This window comes from Lemur catta, chromosome 13, assembly GCF_020740605.2.
Source record: "Lemur catta isolate mLemCat1 chromosome 13, mLemCat1.pri, whole genome shotgun sequence".
NCBI classification, from domain to species: domain Eukaryota; kingdom Metazoa; phylum Chordata; class Mammalia; order Primates; family Lemuridae; genus Lemur; species Lemur catta.
Genome location: NC_059140.1, coordinates 69,969,799 through 69,987,725, shown reverse-complemented (window position 1 = coordinate 69,987,725; position 17,927 = coordinate 69,969,799). Strand labels below are relative to the sequence as shown.

The 17,927-nt window shown below is 33.2% G+C and overlaps 1 protein-coding gene across 3 annotated transcripts in view; it reads right to left on the bottom strand.

Annotated features, from left to right (window-relative positions):
• Nucleotides 1–17,927, bottom strand: part of ALG5 (ALG5 dolichyl-phosphate beta-glucosyltransferase) — a 35,208-nt gene that overhangs the window by 5,719 nt on the left and 11,562 nt on the right. For all 3 annotated transcript variants that reach the window (XM_045566762.1, XM_045566763.1, XM_045566764.1), the window contains 3 exons: nt 16,192–16,305; nt 7,661–7,720; nt 2,432–2,583 (listed from right to left, as the gene is read on the bottom strand). In XM_045566762.1, coding sequence (XP_045422718.1) covers nt 2,432–2,583; nt 7,661–7,720; nt 16,192–16,305 — 326 coding nt within the window. The remainder of the gene's footprint in view (nt 1–2,431; nt 2,584–7,660; nt 7,721–16,191; nt 16,306–17,927) is intronic.

Below are 17,927 nucleotides of genomic sequence, written 5' to 3'. Positions count from 1 at the left end.
CCATGTATGAAAACTAACTCAAAATGAATTAAAGACTTAAACATAAGACCTGACACTGTATAGCTACTAGAAGAAAACAGCAGGGAAAAACTATATGACATTGGTCTGGGCCCCAGTGGGCCCCAAAAGCACAGGAAACAAAGCAAAAACAGACAAATGGGATTAAATCAAACTAAAAAGCTTCTGCACAACAAAGGAAACAACTAATGGAGTAAAGAGACAACCTGTGGATTGGGAGAAAATATTTGCAAGCCATACATCTGATAAGGGGCTAATATCCAAAACATATAAGGAGCTCAAACAACTCTACAGAAAGAAAACAAATAATCCGATTAAAAAATGGGCAAAGGACCCGAATAGACATTTCTCAAAAGGTGACATACAAATGGCCAATAGATACATGAAAAAATGCTCAACACCACTAATTATTAGGGAAATGCAAATTAAAACTACAATGAGATACCACCTCACACCTGTCAGAATGGCAACTATCAAAAAGACAAAAGATAAGTGTTGGCAAGGATGTGGAACAAATGGAACCCTTGTACACTGTTGGTGGGAATGTAATTAATATAGCTATTATGGAAAACTATATGGATGGTTCTCAAAAAACTGAAAATAGAATTACCATGATCCAGCAATCTCACTTCTGGGTATTTATTCAAAAGATTTGAAATCAGTATGTTGAAAAGGTATCTACACTTCCATATTCACTGCAGCATTATTCACAACAGCCAAGTTATGGAATCAACCTAAGTGTCCCTCAAAAGATGAATAAAGAAAATGTGGTAGAGAGACCATTCAGCCTTACAAAGAACAAAAAATCTGTCATTTGCACAACAACACATATGGAATTGGAGAACATTATGCTAAGTGTAATAGGCCAGACCCAGAAAGACAAGTACCACATAATCTCACTTTTATCTGGAATCTGAAATGATTGAACTCATACAAGCAGAGAGTAGAATGGTGGTTACCAGAGGCTGGTAAGAGGGAGTGGGGGAGATGGGAAGATGATGGTAAAAAGAGTACAAAACTTCAGTAAAACAGGAGGAGTAAGTTTTTTTTTGTTTTTTTTGAGATCTAGTATACAATATGGTAAATATGGTTAATGTACATTTTACATTTCAAAATTGCTAACAGTAAATTTCAAATGTTCTCACCACAAAAAATAAGTATTTGAAGTGATGGTTATGTTAATTGGCTTGATTTAATTATTCTACATTGTATTCACAAATCATAACATCACTTTGTACTCCATAAATATATGCAGCTACAATTTGTCAATTTACAAGAAAAATGTCAAAAAGTTGTATTACATAGACCTCAAATGTTTATTAAATGAATTGATGAATTTTGTAAAAAAAATTGAAGAATATCAGTTTTCAGATTTAAGGGCCTACTAAGTACTCAACAAAATGCATGAAAAAGAACTACATTAAGGCCTAGGATCATGATCTTTCAAAACATTGTGGAGAAAAAGCTTCCAAAGGGGGTGGAAACAACATGCAAAGAATCAAGATCCAGATTCTCTACAGAATTGGACTCTTCCCCAGAAACACTGCGTGCCAAAGACAACAGAGGAATGTTTTCAGAATCCTGAGGAAAAATGGTTTCCAACTTATAATTCTTTCTCCACCTAACTATTAAAACAAGTGTGAAGGTAGAATAAAGATTTTTTTTTTCACATGTAAGGACTCAAAAAGTTTCTTTCTCATGTTTTTAGGACGTTAATAGAAGATGTGCTTTACTAAAACAGGGGTGCAAACCTAACTGGACCCTAAATAAAAATGTAAGAGCTTAAAATTTTAAGTTAGGTCAATATTATGTCAATCAAGTCCAAAACAAATAATTAAAAAGTCCTGCACATAAAATTTAAAAAAGAAAAAAAAAATCCAATGATGTTCTTTAACTTACTCTTACTCTTTCAAGAAAAGGTTGGTGAAAAGAGAGAGACATGGCTAGAGCTGGAAGAGTATGGGGGGATCACTGGAGAATACACAAGAGAGAAAATAAGTGAATACGATTAGGTTTTGTGAAGGTGGTAGGTAGATTGGTCTTAGGAGAAAAGATTTTATCTCCCATAAAAGAAGGGAAAGAAATGGGTACCCTATTCTGTTTTGGTATTTCTGAGCTTTTTCTTTTTTCTTCAAAGGAAAAAAGAAGCCTAAGGAAACAATGTTTTCAGGCCTCTCAATTTATACTGCCTATAAAGGTGAATACATGACTTTTTACCATATGTTGGATTTGTTTATTTTCAAAATAAGATTCAATCTGGGAAAAGTATAAAGGCACAGATTAAGTTTATATACGTAGGTGTCAACGTTGTTTAAATCTGCATGTTCATTATGAGAATACAAGGCTGCTTCTCATTACCTGGATAACTGCTGGGTAATAAGATAGACCAGATACATTCCAGTTAGAAACCTACCATCGTTCAATGTGCAGAGATGAAAATGTCCGTGAAGCTGCTTCTCGAGTTAATAATTTGAACCCACACTGTGTGTCCCTGATTCCTTTGACACAAAGGAACCACACCAGAAAGTGGAACCCATACATGAGAAGAGTACGGAAGTAAGAACGCTGAAAACAAAGACAAAATATAAATGACTTTTCCATTTATTTGTAAAGAACGCATTGAAAACACCTGGCTGTAGATAACTGCATTTTAATATTTAATTGACTACATAGATCTTACATATGAACACCATTGTTCTAAGAACATCACCAACAAAGTATATTAAAGAAACAGTGAGAATACCTACTGCTTAGAGCGGGGCAGAAGCATTGAAGAAGCAGTTACTGGTTTCCTGGAGGCTGAGTCAGACAAGAAAAATCACAGGACCTGTGAGGGAGGCCAGAGCTTCAGCCCACCAGGAGAAACAGGTTTGGGGCTGCTATGAACAAGGATATCTCATTTACCTACATATTTTATGCCTCTTTGCCCCACATATTTCAGTTTCAAAAAACGGCCGTTTCCAGAACATATTAGCAAAATAAAACACTAAGATTTGAACCTGCAGTTCAACACCTAGCTAATGAGAATATTGACAGAAGACACACAGCAGAGTATAATAAAGGTTACAGACTAGAAAGAGTCTGAAACAAAAACCCAGTTTCTCTAATTAGGTGTAGCAGATATTTCATTAAATATATTTCAGAGACTGAGTTCTTTAATACTTTGGATATTAAACTTAAGTACTTTTTAATCCCATCTGAGGATTCACTATTGTTATTTAGTGATTAATTTTATTATTAGTAGTAACAGAAAATAACAGTCCCTTATTCATTAAACATTGCAAACTTTAAAACATAAGAATAGAAGATAATTATCATTGTATTCAAGACTTTGATATTTAAGATTTAATAAAAGATAGGATCCCTTAAAATGTTCTAAAGTTAAGTTAATAGACCCATGGAATGGTGCCTTACATACAATCGATTAAGAGTCTATGTAGAACATTTAATGTTTCACACTATAAAATAAAGGTCTCTTCCTCCTTTTTGCTTTTTAAAATTATAATCATCAGTATCATTCTTCCTTCACATGGCTTTTTCTATCATCATCGAACAGAACCACAACTTAACAGAGTGATAACTTGACACAGGAGAAAAAGCAGACTTGAACTTGAGTCCTGGCTCCATTACTGATCAGCAGGGTGACCTTGATCACGTCACTGCAACCCTCTAAATCCCAGTTTCCTCATCTAATGCCTGTCTCACAAAGTTATTGTTAGGATTAAATGAGATTATATTAAAGCCTATAGCAAAGTATTTGGCACAGAAACAGGAACTCAATAATGTCTTTTTTTTATAAAGGAAGAAAGCTTGAAAGCTTACTTTACCTCTTGACCACAATTTTACTTGTGTATTAAATAGGGCAGGAAGAAAAGGAAGTATAAAATACTTATCTACGAGGCAAGTAAAACAAACTTTTAAAAATGATCTAGCACTTCTCATTGATCACCTAGAATCATCAGTTATGTTCTGATGTAAATATGTCTTACCTCTCTAAGTAGATAGGGCAGAAACCTCATCTTAAAATACTTTGGGAATCTCACAACAGCTTGCTCAGTGCCTTCCATATAAAATATTTCCAATAAATACTGGTTGACTGATTAAACCTCCAAAAGAGCATTTATTCTTAGGAAAGGAACAAATAGAAATTGAAAGATAGAAAAATAAAAATTAAAGGTAGAGAAACAATACCTATAAACTATTCTCCTTGAATAACTTTTTTTTTTTTTTTTTTTTTTTTTTGAGACAGGGTTTCACTCTGTTGCCCAGGCTGGAGTGCAGTGGTGTCATCATAGCTCACAGCAACCTCCAACTCCTGGGCCCAAGCGAACCTCCCACCTCAGCCTCCTGAGTAGCTTGGACTACAGGTGTGTGTCACCACACTTGGCAAATTTTTAAATTTTTTGTAGAGACAGGGCCTTGCTATGTTGCACAGGCTGGTCTTGAACTCCTGGCCTCAAGCAATCCTCCCATCTTGGCCTCCCAAAGTGCTAGGATTACAAGCGTGAGCCACCATTCCCAGCTCCGTGAATGATTTTTAATGTGCTTTTGGCGACCTTATTTTGTTAGCACATAAACTTATTTATAACTGCTTTTGCTTGGATGTTAATAGAAGATGTTTTATTTTAGGATAATGGCTATTTTTGGAAAAGCATAAATATGTGGAGTTCACATGAAGATCTTAACTTATATGATTTCTAACATATTTAAAAGTATAACGAGGTACGTTAGCCACAAACAAGACGATCTTGTTTTAATTTTTTAACCTTGGCAAAATATCTTAAAATTCAGGAAACATCTAAAATATATTATAGGATAGACGTATTTAGTTAAATACATCTAACCAAGTCTTAGAGTAGCCTTATGTGAACTTCTGAAATGGATATTTAAAAACATGAAGAAAAAAGATATCGTTTTAATATTAACAATATCTCCAAAATGTTTATGAAATGTAAATGAGGAATTCAGGTGAAATTTAAAGCTGACTGCTAATTTCATTATCTTAAAATAAGAAGTTCAAAGAAGTCCCAAGACTTAAGCAAAGACTCATCAAAGAAAAACTAAAGACATTAAATAACCACTAATAGATTCTATTTTTGAATCTTTTAAAAATGATAAATTCAAGAATACCTATACAGTATATATCACTGTTGTACAGAATACATGGGAATATGAATACCTTTAAGGATGCTAAAGGGCTCCACTGGGGCTGTATCATGTTTATCTTCCAAGAGAGCAATAAAACAGACGGTAGGATCAATTGAGAATGTATAAAAATATTTAGGGAAGATATGTCTGAACACTATGCAATAAGCTATTGAAGATGCCATTTGCTATCTTGATTAATTCTTTTATAATTTTCTCATTGCTCACAGACTGATCACCACGCAAGGGGCTTATATTATCTACAGCACATGAAGGGAAATGGAAGGCCATGCTGCAGTTTCCTGGACCTGTGGCAGATACTTGTCTTGTCTCTTGGAGATGACCTTCTATGAGACAGGTATAGTTCTATGAGAATAATCTAGACTTGTACAACAAGCCTACAGAGCCACAGTATATACAGCATCTGCAGTGAACAACTGCTGATCTCTAGTCAGTGGATCAGGTTATCCTTTCTTTCTATAGAACGGTGGCCGATTCTGTGGGGACCAAAGGCACTAAATCAAACACTATGTTTTAGAGACGGAAGAATGGATGAATGAAGACAAGATATAAATACACAGTTTTTGGAATAGATCCCTTGATGTCTGGCTAAGAGCAGTATTAGGCAGAAGAAGATTTAGACCACAGCAGTCTCATTTTAAGTACCACTGTATTTCTAGGAAAAATTTAGAGAGTTTTCAACCAACGCAAGTTCTAAGTGAAAAGAATTTATACCACTACAAACAAAAACAAAACATATGGCTCCTTTCTCCTGCCACCAACAATAAATACAGGTGCCAACTATCTCTGCCTAGATAACTTCAACAGTTCTGTAATTCGTCTCTTGCTTCCTGTTTCTCCAATCTGTCTTTCTTCCTTCACCAAGTAGATTATCCTTTTTCTTTCCAATGTATTTTTTTAAAAAGGAAAAAATTTACTCACAAAACTATTAAATTAGTATTGCTCTATTTTCATTAATTGTTTTTGTTTGCAAAAGCAAATTTTTATTTGTGTTTTCTACACAGATAATTATACCATACTTGCAATATCAGTTTTTTCCATACTATCTACTATTTTAGATATTAGTCCATCTTATTATATAGTCTCCATTATCATCAGCTCTACTGGCTGCATATAGCCAGGGGATATAGCTATGTTTCCTATTGTTGGAAACTATTTTAGAGTTTGTAGTATTTTATAATTATAAATAATGTGCTAAACATCTTGGACACATAATTTTTTCCTTTTCTTATCCTCTGTGCATCAGTAAACTGATGAAACTGGACTAGCTAATCTCCAAGCTCTCTTCCCATTTTAAATCCCCAGGAATGTGATATTCTCTACGGTTAATAGATTAACCTTTTCCAAACACCAATGAGAGCCCATAGAGTATACAAAATACTGGACTAGATGCTCAGGATATTAAAATAATTTATTTCTATGAAAAGGATAACCTAGGCTTCTATACTTGAACTGAATCTTTAAGAGGTTTTGTGACTCTGTCATCAGTATATGTTGAAAAAAAGTTAGAATTTCTTCATATCTTATTTCAGAATCATTGGGGTGAAGGATCAACCTTTTATTACATGGGTTCTCAAAGTCTGGTGTGCATAAGGGTAACCTGGGAAATTGTTAGAAGTGTAGATTCGGGTTCCTACCCATAGAGTCTTTTAGAGTCTTGATTCAGTGTGTCTGGAATTGGTCTAGGAATATGCATTCAAAAATAAAAACAAAAACCAAAAAAAATTTAAAAAACCCTCTCCAGATAATTTTGACCACCCATTGAAAAATACTGCTTTATTCTTCTGTCTGACCACTTTAGTAGATGAGCTGTTGAGAATATAATAGATGATTACTGGACTTGATATACTATACCTACATTTTAGAGTGAAAAAATGATTAAAACAAAAATAAATTACATAGAATAATTCCTTAATATTTTTTCCTCCAAAAGTTATTAACTCCAGTTTCTCGAGCATATTCTACAAAATGAAGAATTTAACATCAGTGATTTTTTTTTTAATACCCTAAAAGGACAGGTCAAGCTTATCAGATTTTAAGGCATAGTGCTTTTCTGAGAGAAATAAAGTTAAAACAAATTTAAACTTTGAATAAAACTCAAAATACAGCACTTAAATTTACCAGTATGGAAAAAAAAAAGGCAAATTGACTGGTTAAAAAATGCATCATTTAGAAGTCTGCCTTATATTATAACTGAATGGGACTCTGTGTCCTAAAAAAATATTAAAAAGAACTGCTTGCATCCTAAAGCAAAGAGAAGTTCACATCCTTCTTGTATATACTCTGTAAAAAAAAAATCAATTCTGAAATGTGCCAATGCTTTATAAACTTTCCAAAATTAAAAAAGTCATTTTTTTTTCCTTTTAGATGGAACTTCATTTTTAAGAGATAAAATATAAAAGCCTACTTCTCGCTAAATGTATATATAAAAAAGGAAATACAAGCTGCTGCCCTATGCCAGTTAACAAAGTCTCACCTGAGCAATTGATTCTTTTTCCAAATGAGCTCGGGATCCACACGCAATAGCCATTTGATCCTGAGTAAAAAAGCAAGAAATAGTTTTTTAATACTTAAATATCATTAATAAAAATATTTATTTTCAATATGAATGTCTCATTTTTAGAAATTTATTTTAAAAAAATTTAACACTAAAAATCTTTTAAAGGTTTATTGAGGAGTTCAGAATATGTACAGCTTGAGAAGCCTAATCATACTTATGTAGAGGACGCTGAATTTTGCCTGAATAGAGCTACATATAAAGGGCGTGTGTTACTTTAAAATTCAAATCTTTAAATGATGTTTTTCTGAATAAAAATACTATATCAATGTTATTTGAGAGAAAAAATTAGTAGTATTAGAAAGAAAAGGGTTATCTATAGATGGCATGATTTATATACCTTGAAAATCCAAGAACAGCAATTAAAAAACTACTATAAAGAATTTTAAAAGATTAGTGGGCATAAAATGAATATATGTGTAATATAAATGTTAGCCTTCATATGTATAAATAATCAGAAGATATAACAAAAGAAAAGACAGTATTTATAAGATCAATAAAAAATAAAAATTGAGAAATAAACTTTACAAGAAAGGTGGCTAGATCTAAATAAAGAAAATATGAAATGCTAACAAGGAAAACAAAAGAATCTACTACACAGAAGGTCATACCAAGATCATGGATGACAGGATGTGATAATAGCATTAAAAAGTCAATGCTCCCTAAAGTAATCTATGAATTTAAAGTCATACTAATAAAAATAGCAAAATGATTTTTTGTTGAACTAGACAAGCTGATTTTAGAGTTACTATTAAAAAAACAAATTAAAAAAAAAAAAAAAGAAAAGAATCAGGAAAATTCTAAGATAAGGAAGGACTAGTCCCCTAAAATTTAAAAATAGATTATAAAGCTACAATAATTAAAACTAAGGTACTAGAATGTGAACAGACAAATCCATGGATGAGAATGGAAAGGCCAGAAACACACATTAAAAAGCCATATGAGTACTTAGAATATGATAAAGGTGATATTTTAAATCAGTGGGAAAAAGATAAACTGATAATGGTGTGGAACATCTTGGTAGCCACTTGGAAACAAAATTAAGTTAGACCTAAGCCTCTTAACTGAATACTAGGATATAGTTCCCATACAGCCGTTTTAAGTGTAAAATATCAGAAATCATTTTGTAAATGATCTCAAGGAAGGCAGAAGGCACAAGCACACAAAATCCAGAAGAAATGATAACAGCAATTTGACAATAAAAATTTTAAAAACTGTGTGACAAAATAACAAAAATCCAACGATATTCAAAGTTAAAAGACAAACTGGAAGAAAATACTGGCAATTTATATTACAGACAAAAGGTTAATTTCTAAAATGCATAAAGTGCTTCTATGAATTAATAAGAAAAATACCCAACAATCCAATTAGATAAAAGGCAAAGGCCACGAATAGAGTCCACAAAGAGCGAGTGAAAATAGCTCTTAACTGAAAAGATCCTCAGTCATCAGTCACATTTATACCCATAGCAATGCAAATAAAACCTATCAGTTTTTATGATAGCATGCCTGCCACTCTCTATCCACAGCAATTTGATAACAGTTATCAAAATTAAAAATATACATATAACTTGACCCAGGATTCCAATAATTCTTCCTATAAAATACATTTGCATATGTTTAAAATGACTTTCATGTAAGTTAACCATTTCAATATTGTTGGAAGCAGCAAACCTGCATATCCACCCAAAGGGACTGACTGTGAAGGTGTGAAAGAATGAGGAAGTACTTTTATGTATAAATATGGCTCAATCTCCAAGATACGTTGTTAAGTGGAAATAAGGGAACAGCATATGGTGCTACAATGTGCAATTTTAAAAAGAAACATACACAGTACACAGCTTCCCCATAAAAGAAATGTATAACATTACATCTGGGGTAACTGGAGGTACTTACACTATCTTCTTATATAACATTTGAATTTTGAACTATTCACAAAAATAAAGTGTTCATTCTAAGAAACTGGCAAGTATATAAATTTACATATCTGATACACTTTAAACAGAAAAGTTACTATCTCACTACCTAAAAGCAGCCACTGTGTTGTAAGGTTTTATTTCCATGTGTTTTTTTTTCCTCTGCAAAAAAAACATAGCTGAAATTTATTCATGTATATTACGCTCCTTTCCACCTAAAAATTTCCATGTTCATCGCTTTTGAACTTTTTATTATGAGTATTTTCAAATGTACACAAAAGTGGGGAGAATAGGAAAATGAAGCCCTATATACCTACCACCTGGCTTCATTAATTATTAACACATGGCCAAATCTTGTAAAGTCCCTCACGAGCATCCCACCCAACCTGGGATTATTTTGAAACAAATGCTAGACATCATATGTTACAAACTGATACATATGTCAATCATAATATCACAATTATAATAAAACATTGACAATAATTGCTGAATAGAATCAGATATACAGTTTTCAAATTTGCCAAATTATCTCATAAAAGTTTTCAGTTTGTTTTATCAAGAACCAAATAAAACCCATACAAATTGGCTTATATTTCTTCTATCCAGGGGTTCTTCCTACCTCTTTTAAATTATTTTCTTGTATTTTATTTCTTGAGGAAACTCATTTGTCCTATAGCTTCCCAGGGTTTGGATTTTGTTGACTGCACCCCCATGGTGACATTCAGCATATTCTTCTGTCCCCTGTACTCCCTGTAAACTGGTAGTTAGATTTAGAGGCTTGCTAAGATTCAGGTTTGATTATTTTGCAAGAACTAGTCATTAGTAGTATTGCATGGTAGTTTTTCTTTTTTGTATGTCAACCGTAAGGGCATTACAACATTTCACTGTATAGATTTATCAAACTTTGACCATCTACCTATTCACTGACCATTTCTAATTTCATGTTACTATAAACAGGTGCTTGAAAGAACATTTTTGGATATAAAACTACCTTTATTTTGGATTTCTTTCTTTGGAGACAGCCATAGAAATAGAATATTAAGTTAAAAGTCTGATTCTTTTTAAATGCATATGGGCCAAACTATTCTTTAAAAAGGCTCTTTACATTCTCACTAACTAGGTGTGATATTGATTATTTCATCAAATCCTTGTCAGTTCTAATTATTCTAATTTTAAATCTGCAAATTTAATAAGGCAAACATTTGATCATATGTGATTTAATTTACCTTTTTTAAAATAAAAAGGTAAATTAAATAGCACTTACTATTTGCACTATTCTAGGCACTAGAGATGCAGTGAAAAGGCCCCTCTTCTAGCAAAGCTTAACTTCCAATGGGACAGAGAACACTGACCAATTTACATAACACTTACCTAAATTCTATCTTATCACAGGGATACACATTTCCACATGAAATCAATTTCTATCCAATGGGCCCATATTTCTTTAAGAACCAAAATTTTAAATCTTTTCAGCTATAAATCATTCTAAAATCTTATATACTTTCCTGACTTTTAAAAGAGCATTTTCTCTTGACAATCATGGGGATATTAAATTTCTGAAAATTTCTGTGGTTAGCACAAATTATGGTTGTTAAGATCAAAGTTTTAATCTTCTAAAACAGGGGTCAGTAAACTACGGCCTATAGGGTCAAATTCAGCCTGTTTTTGAATGGTCTCTGAGCTAAGAAAAGATTTTTATATTTGTAAAGGTTATTTAAAAAAAAGAAGAGAATACCGCTTTAAAGACTGTATGTGATTCACAAAGCCTAAAATATTTTATTCTCCGGCCCTTTATGGAAAAAGTTTGCTATTCCCTATTCCAGGAGATACTCACTTCTGAACTAGGTTTGTCGGCATTAAATCCCTGCTCTAATAGGCAGCTCTAGTTCTGAGCCACCTTCTCCAATGATTTGGGAAACACAGTTTGAGATCTGCTGAGACAGACTCGCCTGAAAGTTTTCTGTACAGTCCACCTCTTTTTACATTTTCAAGACTGCCCTTTTAATTTTGCATTATTCCTTGTTTGATTTCACAAAGACCTCAGCAAAATGCTTGTGGAATTGCCTGGTGTCTAAAACAAATGATTTTGGAAGTTAAGGGTTCTCTTTGGAAGCCTGTCTTCTACCCACGCACTGAGAGGGTGAAAACAAATATATTAGCCTGTTAGACTTGCCCACGTGGTCCACAAAAAAAGGGGGAGGCACTAATTATCATGTTCTTTTAAGGAATAACCAAAGTATGCAGACACATGTGAAACATTGGTATACCAAAACCACGCCTGGCCAAGGATTACACTGAAGACAAAGAACACTGAGGATCATTAGTAAGCAATCACTCCAGACTGAGTTGTGTGTGTGGTTAATACCTGCTTCCTACAGATTTTAATGTAATTTTACCTCATAACTCTGTCATATCCATTACCTCCAGAAATCTGTGGGCTTAAAAACCTAAAAACTGAACTTGTTAGAAGTATGTCTAAATGAGAATTTAAAATTTAAGTCATGGCTTGAGGAATTACCCTATGATCACGAAATAGAGACTTTTTGTCATATATTTTGCCTGTTCAGGGATTTTCAATTCCATTTAGAAAAGGTAAAGTATATTTTTGTTAAAAGAGGTAGAATAACCACTGGTTAGGAAATTGAAAATCTAGGAGGAAAGCTATGCACATTAAACAAAAAAAGATGTGGGAAAAGAAAATAAAAATTAAATGTTTAGAACTAAAATATAAACGCCCTACTTATGTGTATCATACAAAACTCTAATTAAATTATGTGCATTTAATTTAAAACCTTAAAACAACAATTATTTCCAGAAAAGAAACTGTAGGCAACTTTTCTAAAATGACCTTGTAAGAATCATCAAACCAGAACATGTGACCTGGTTACTCTAAGAGGAAATATAAGCATGAAATCATAGTGAATTTCTTTTTGTTGTAATTAAACAAACAAAAAAAATCAGCTGAAAAGAAAGAAAACATTAAAAACCATTGAAAAATTTACTAGATAAATTACTTAAATGGTCAAAACAATATTGTAAAAGGCATTTAAATTAACTACTGCCATCTAGTGAGTCAGTCCTATAATTACAGGACTTCACCACTTTGAAACCCATATTCCTGTTTCATCATTTTCAGAACTACTCCACTCACTATTTTTATTAGGGCTTAGGGAAGTATATGCAAGGCATACTTATAAAATTTGTGGCTTAAGTAAATTGAGAAGGGAACAGCTATTGCATTAAAGATAGAATAACAACCTTTAGAGACTGAAATCTAACAAGTTGAAGTTTAATAGAGATAAACAGCCACACTTCCATTTCTGAATAAAACAAGGCAAAAAAACACAGGAAAAAAAAAGTACCAGTATAGGGATGGGGGAACAAGGCTCAAAAGCAACATACATGAGAAAGAGTAGGCAGTACCCATATGAAGTAACAACGTAATATGGTAACCAAATCCACATACACTGAAGCATCTTCAGTGGAAAACAGAAAAAACAGAAATACACTATGTTTCTACACTGGTAGAACTACTGACAGCCTAAAATAGAGAAGACATCTGGAAAACAGCTTTGACTCTCTGAAGGGCTGTCACACAGAAGTGGAGTAGACTGTTTGGTGTAGCTATAAAAGATAGAACCAACTGAAGGGGATGATTAAAAGGAGATAGATTTGCATTTAATGTACAGAGGAACTTTATAACTGAGTTGAGACAGAATGAGCTGCTTGGGCACCACTAGAGCTATACATGCAGAGGTTGAAAGATCACTTGGCATTAATAGTTATCTGGTCTGCTGCTTGTTTGTGTACATAAAGGATGTACTGTATGTCTACACTTGTGCTACAAATGAAGAGCTGAATAGCTGCCAACAGAGACGATCTGGCTTTAAAGCTGAAAATATTTACTATAAGGCCCTTTACAGAAAAAGTTAGCCAGCATCTGAACTACATAATTAAGATTTCTTCTCGTTTCTCTATGCATATTAGCTTCAGAATGTAAGTTTTCTGAGATTGCTCTTAGAAAACTGACAGTTTATAAGCTTTATCAGAATCAGAATCATCCTAACTCAAAAACCTTTTTCACTGGGTTTATTCAAAAACTATTGATTTTGGAACTTCAACTACTATCATTTATCTGTCTTCTTTCTACCATCTCCAAATATGTAATATATATTGATAAAACTTAATAAATTGAATTCAAATTAATTCAATTGAGTTGTGATATTCTTTTAAATAATTAGGTATACTTTAAGATACTGTAAAACCAAGGCTGTGAATTAAGAGCTTAATCATAATCATATGCTTTAATTCTTTAAAACTGTTAATATTTACAGTAACAATGCAGTAAACTGGATTATGACAAGGAAAAAAGATAGCATCAGAACTTTCCTTTTTGGAATAGTATACAAGAACTGGATTCACAAGAAGAAAGTTCAGGGTTTTTTTTTTTTTTTTCCTATTATTGTTTGGTTCATTCCTTAACTTTAGCTAAATCATTTAATTTTTCTTTGCCCTACTGTAGAATGACATAAAGTTAACCGCTAAAAATCTGACACCTTCTGCCCTCCCTCCCACTCATGGCTCTCCAAGCCAGCAGAATAATGCAGGAGAAACATTTAGCAAGTCTCTGTGGGTGCTCTGGGGAGAAGCAGGAGATCAAACTGAGAAACTTAACCAACTGGATTTTCCTTTTAGTCTATCATGATTTACTAAAAGTTGGGAAAAGAAATACTTGTTTATAAGAGTGAACTGTAACATATCAAATAACAAATCAGTATCATGTGGTATAAGGCAGAATTGTCCAAGAGAACTTTCTGTGATGATGGATGCTATCCAATAAGGTACCTGCTAGCCACAAGTGTCTGAAATGTGGCCCATGAGCCTGAAGAACTAAATTTTTATTTAATTTAAAGTAGTCACATGTGGCTAGTGCCACTGTTTTGAACAGCACAGGTGTAGGGGATATTTTTACAGCTAATTCTTTTAAGCATTATATTAATTCACTTCCTATCTTAAAAATAGTTATCTGTTAGCAATAAAGGGGAGTAGAGGTGAGTGATGGTGTGGGGAGATGCAAAACTTCACAAACAGTAAAATTAAATAAATAAATATTTCTAGGAAATAAGATATAACTGAGTTTTTGTGAAATTATTAAATTTTGGGGGTTTTGTGTATATGTTTACTTTTTTGTTATTTAGTTTTTGCTATAATGGAGACTATTTTAATAAACATATAAATAACATTCAGTTCTAAACTAGGTCTATTTTATTCATAGATAGTTCTATTTATTGATCTTACTTTGGTTCTCAATCTGTTTCCTTAGTTACATAATTTCTCTTTTAATATCATTCTAGTCTTGTCATCTCACCTTTGAACACCTGTGTTGTTGAATTCTCATTTTCATTAAGTATTATTTCTTTAGCCAAAATGCTCACATGTAATTTTGTCCTTTTCCTTGGATTACATTGTCTTTCAGGTGGGTTTATCTTTCTTTTGTATGAAACTTTCTTTAATTCTTTTCTTGTAGAAATGTGTTGGTGTAGCTGCCATTTATTTTTCATTTTGTCATGATTAACATGGGCAGCTCGCCTAAAGAACAGGTGAATTTTCCTTGACATACTTCTACCTTTTCCCCCCTAAACTAGCATTTCAAGGCCTTAGTATTACACCTGGCATGGGGGTTAAAGGAGGAAGGACCCTCCCGTAGAGCTCCATGTGGCTTTGGTGGGTTATTTGGGTTCCCCTTGCTTTTGTGATATTTGTCAAGTGCTCCATACAAGGGCACATTCCACTGAGTAATGAATTTAGCCACATGGGTCTGTGTCCCCAACTTAGCTTTGCTAAGTAGCAAGCCCTAACAAGTTTTCTTGCTTCTGCTGAAATCCTGACATATAATGTGATGGTAGACAGGTGTATTGTTTGATGTTGTCCAAGTGTGCTATATCATTCTGTTTGATTCTTTCCAGATTGGGAGGTATTTGGTAAAAAGCTCAGGATTTGGCAAATTTACCTTCTTTCTCTAAATGGCTTTTGAAAGGTCGAAGAATGACACTAGGATTTTCTTTCTTTCCTTGACCTCTACTTTTTGAAGTTATAGCATGAAGTTTTACATAATCTTTTGAGTGGTTGCTGTTTGTGATTTTTGTTGTTGTTTCATCAAAAAATGCATTCTGTGATCCAGTTTCATTTCACATCTTTACCTGGAAGTCTCTTTTTAAATAAAAGCTGGGCTATGCTTTCAAATAAAAGCCTTAAGTGAATATGCACAATAAATATTAAAATTTTGGTAGAAGCAATTAGAAATCAAGACAGAAAAATGGCCACAATATTAAATAAGTAATTGTCAAGTCAATCTCATAAAATCAGTCAATGTTTGTAACAAAATGATTGGCTCTTTAGGACTGTAATATTTATACAAGAATTTCACACTAAAACCCCCAATTTTTAAACTCACAGGTAAATTCCCTTTTAATTTTTACTTTAGACCCCCTGTATTCTTGATTGGATGTCATTTAATCTATATTCTTATACTCACAGGCCAAGGCTGTAGATCATTTAGTCCCTTTTCTAATTTCTCAACATCTGGAAACTTTGTGGCTCCATCAGCATCTGCCATAAGGATCTTTTCTCCTCGAGAACTGAAAACACCCTGTAAAAATTTCAAGTAAAGGAAAATTGCTTAAAATTAAGGTTAAATTCAATGACACTGCAGTTTGTTCTGTTTTACTTAAAACACCTAACAGTGAAATATTAGGTATGAGATGGCAGAATGAGGCCAAAGTTCACTGAAAATAAATTACTGTAAATAGGTAAGATTCCCCCTAAATCTATTTATTGCCTATCTTTATTATTTTAAAAACTTTGTGAGGTCATACTACTAATACCTTGAAAAACATCAACACACTAAAATAGGTTTGAACAAAATAAAGATATTGTACACTGCTAAGAATAAAAAAGTAAAATACTTAATATATATGTATTTTACATGTGTCATAATGCTTAAAAGGGATCCAGGGCTGTTTGGAACCACATATAAAGAACATGTTTATGAACAGGTTGAACAATCTAACATATAGACTTGCTGTGATATACATCATAAAATAGACATTTAGTATTCTTTATTATAGCATCTAAATCATATTAAATTACTTGAATAAAGAAATACAGAATGTTAGTAAAATTTAAAAATTATAGATATATCCAAATGTTATTTCATGTCATTTAAGGCATCTGACACTTAGCAAAATTAAGCCACTTAATTTTTAACTGATTGGTCTTTGTGCAAATTATGGCTCTATAATGAGTGCATATTTCACACAGAAATAAACTGCACATCAACTCTTAATTTCTATGGTGTGTTTGAATGAATTTCTTATTTCTTAAGTGCAACTATATTTATGGTTTGATACAGTAAAATATAGACAAGATATGTACAAATATAGGCAGAAATGAGATCATTTATTCTATGGTATAAATAAGCCTGCTAAATAGTATCTGTAATGTCTTTTTATCACGTCCATTAGAATATGTATAAAAAAAGCAGAAATAAAGAAAAACACAAGTGACTAATTATTTCAATGATACATGGGAAGGGTGAACTGGAAGTTACTATTTAGCATTAATGGAAGACCGCCTAGAGCCCTCACACATGCTTAAGCCTACTCTCCCATTCTACTATCCATGGCCTTCGCATCACTGCCAGACTCCTTGAAAAGGTAGTTGGCCCTAGCGGCTGGCTCCCATCCACGTTTCCTCAATCATCCTTTCCGCCCTCTATTTCTCATGTGCCTCATCTCCTTAAGGAACTTCCCGATTCTCCTTTTTCCCTATGACTTCTTCCTTGCCAGGGTAATGGCTTTCGACTATCACCTGACATTCGTGGATGGCTCACTCACATCCTCTCACTCTTCTGGATACCACTACTTGTAACCTCAAATGTAATATGGCTCGAACTCACATATTGCCTCTCATACCAGCTCCCCCTCCAGTGTTTCATTCTTTCTATTAATGGCATCATCATCATCCTTCCCCTTACCCAAGGCTACTGGTACTCGTTCTTTTCCCTGATCGCCAGATCTAATTCTACCTCTTTTTAATAGCAACCACGTTTGTCCCCACCTTTTCTTCTCGTGTCATTATCTTAATCCCAATGAATATTCATTATACCTTGCCCTACAATGCCACACTCGCTGCTGGCTGATTAATTTTTAAGGGTCACTTGGTCAATGGTAAAAAGTTTAAAAGCCCCTAGTCTACTGTTCATGATCTGAA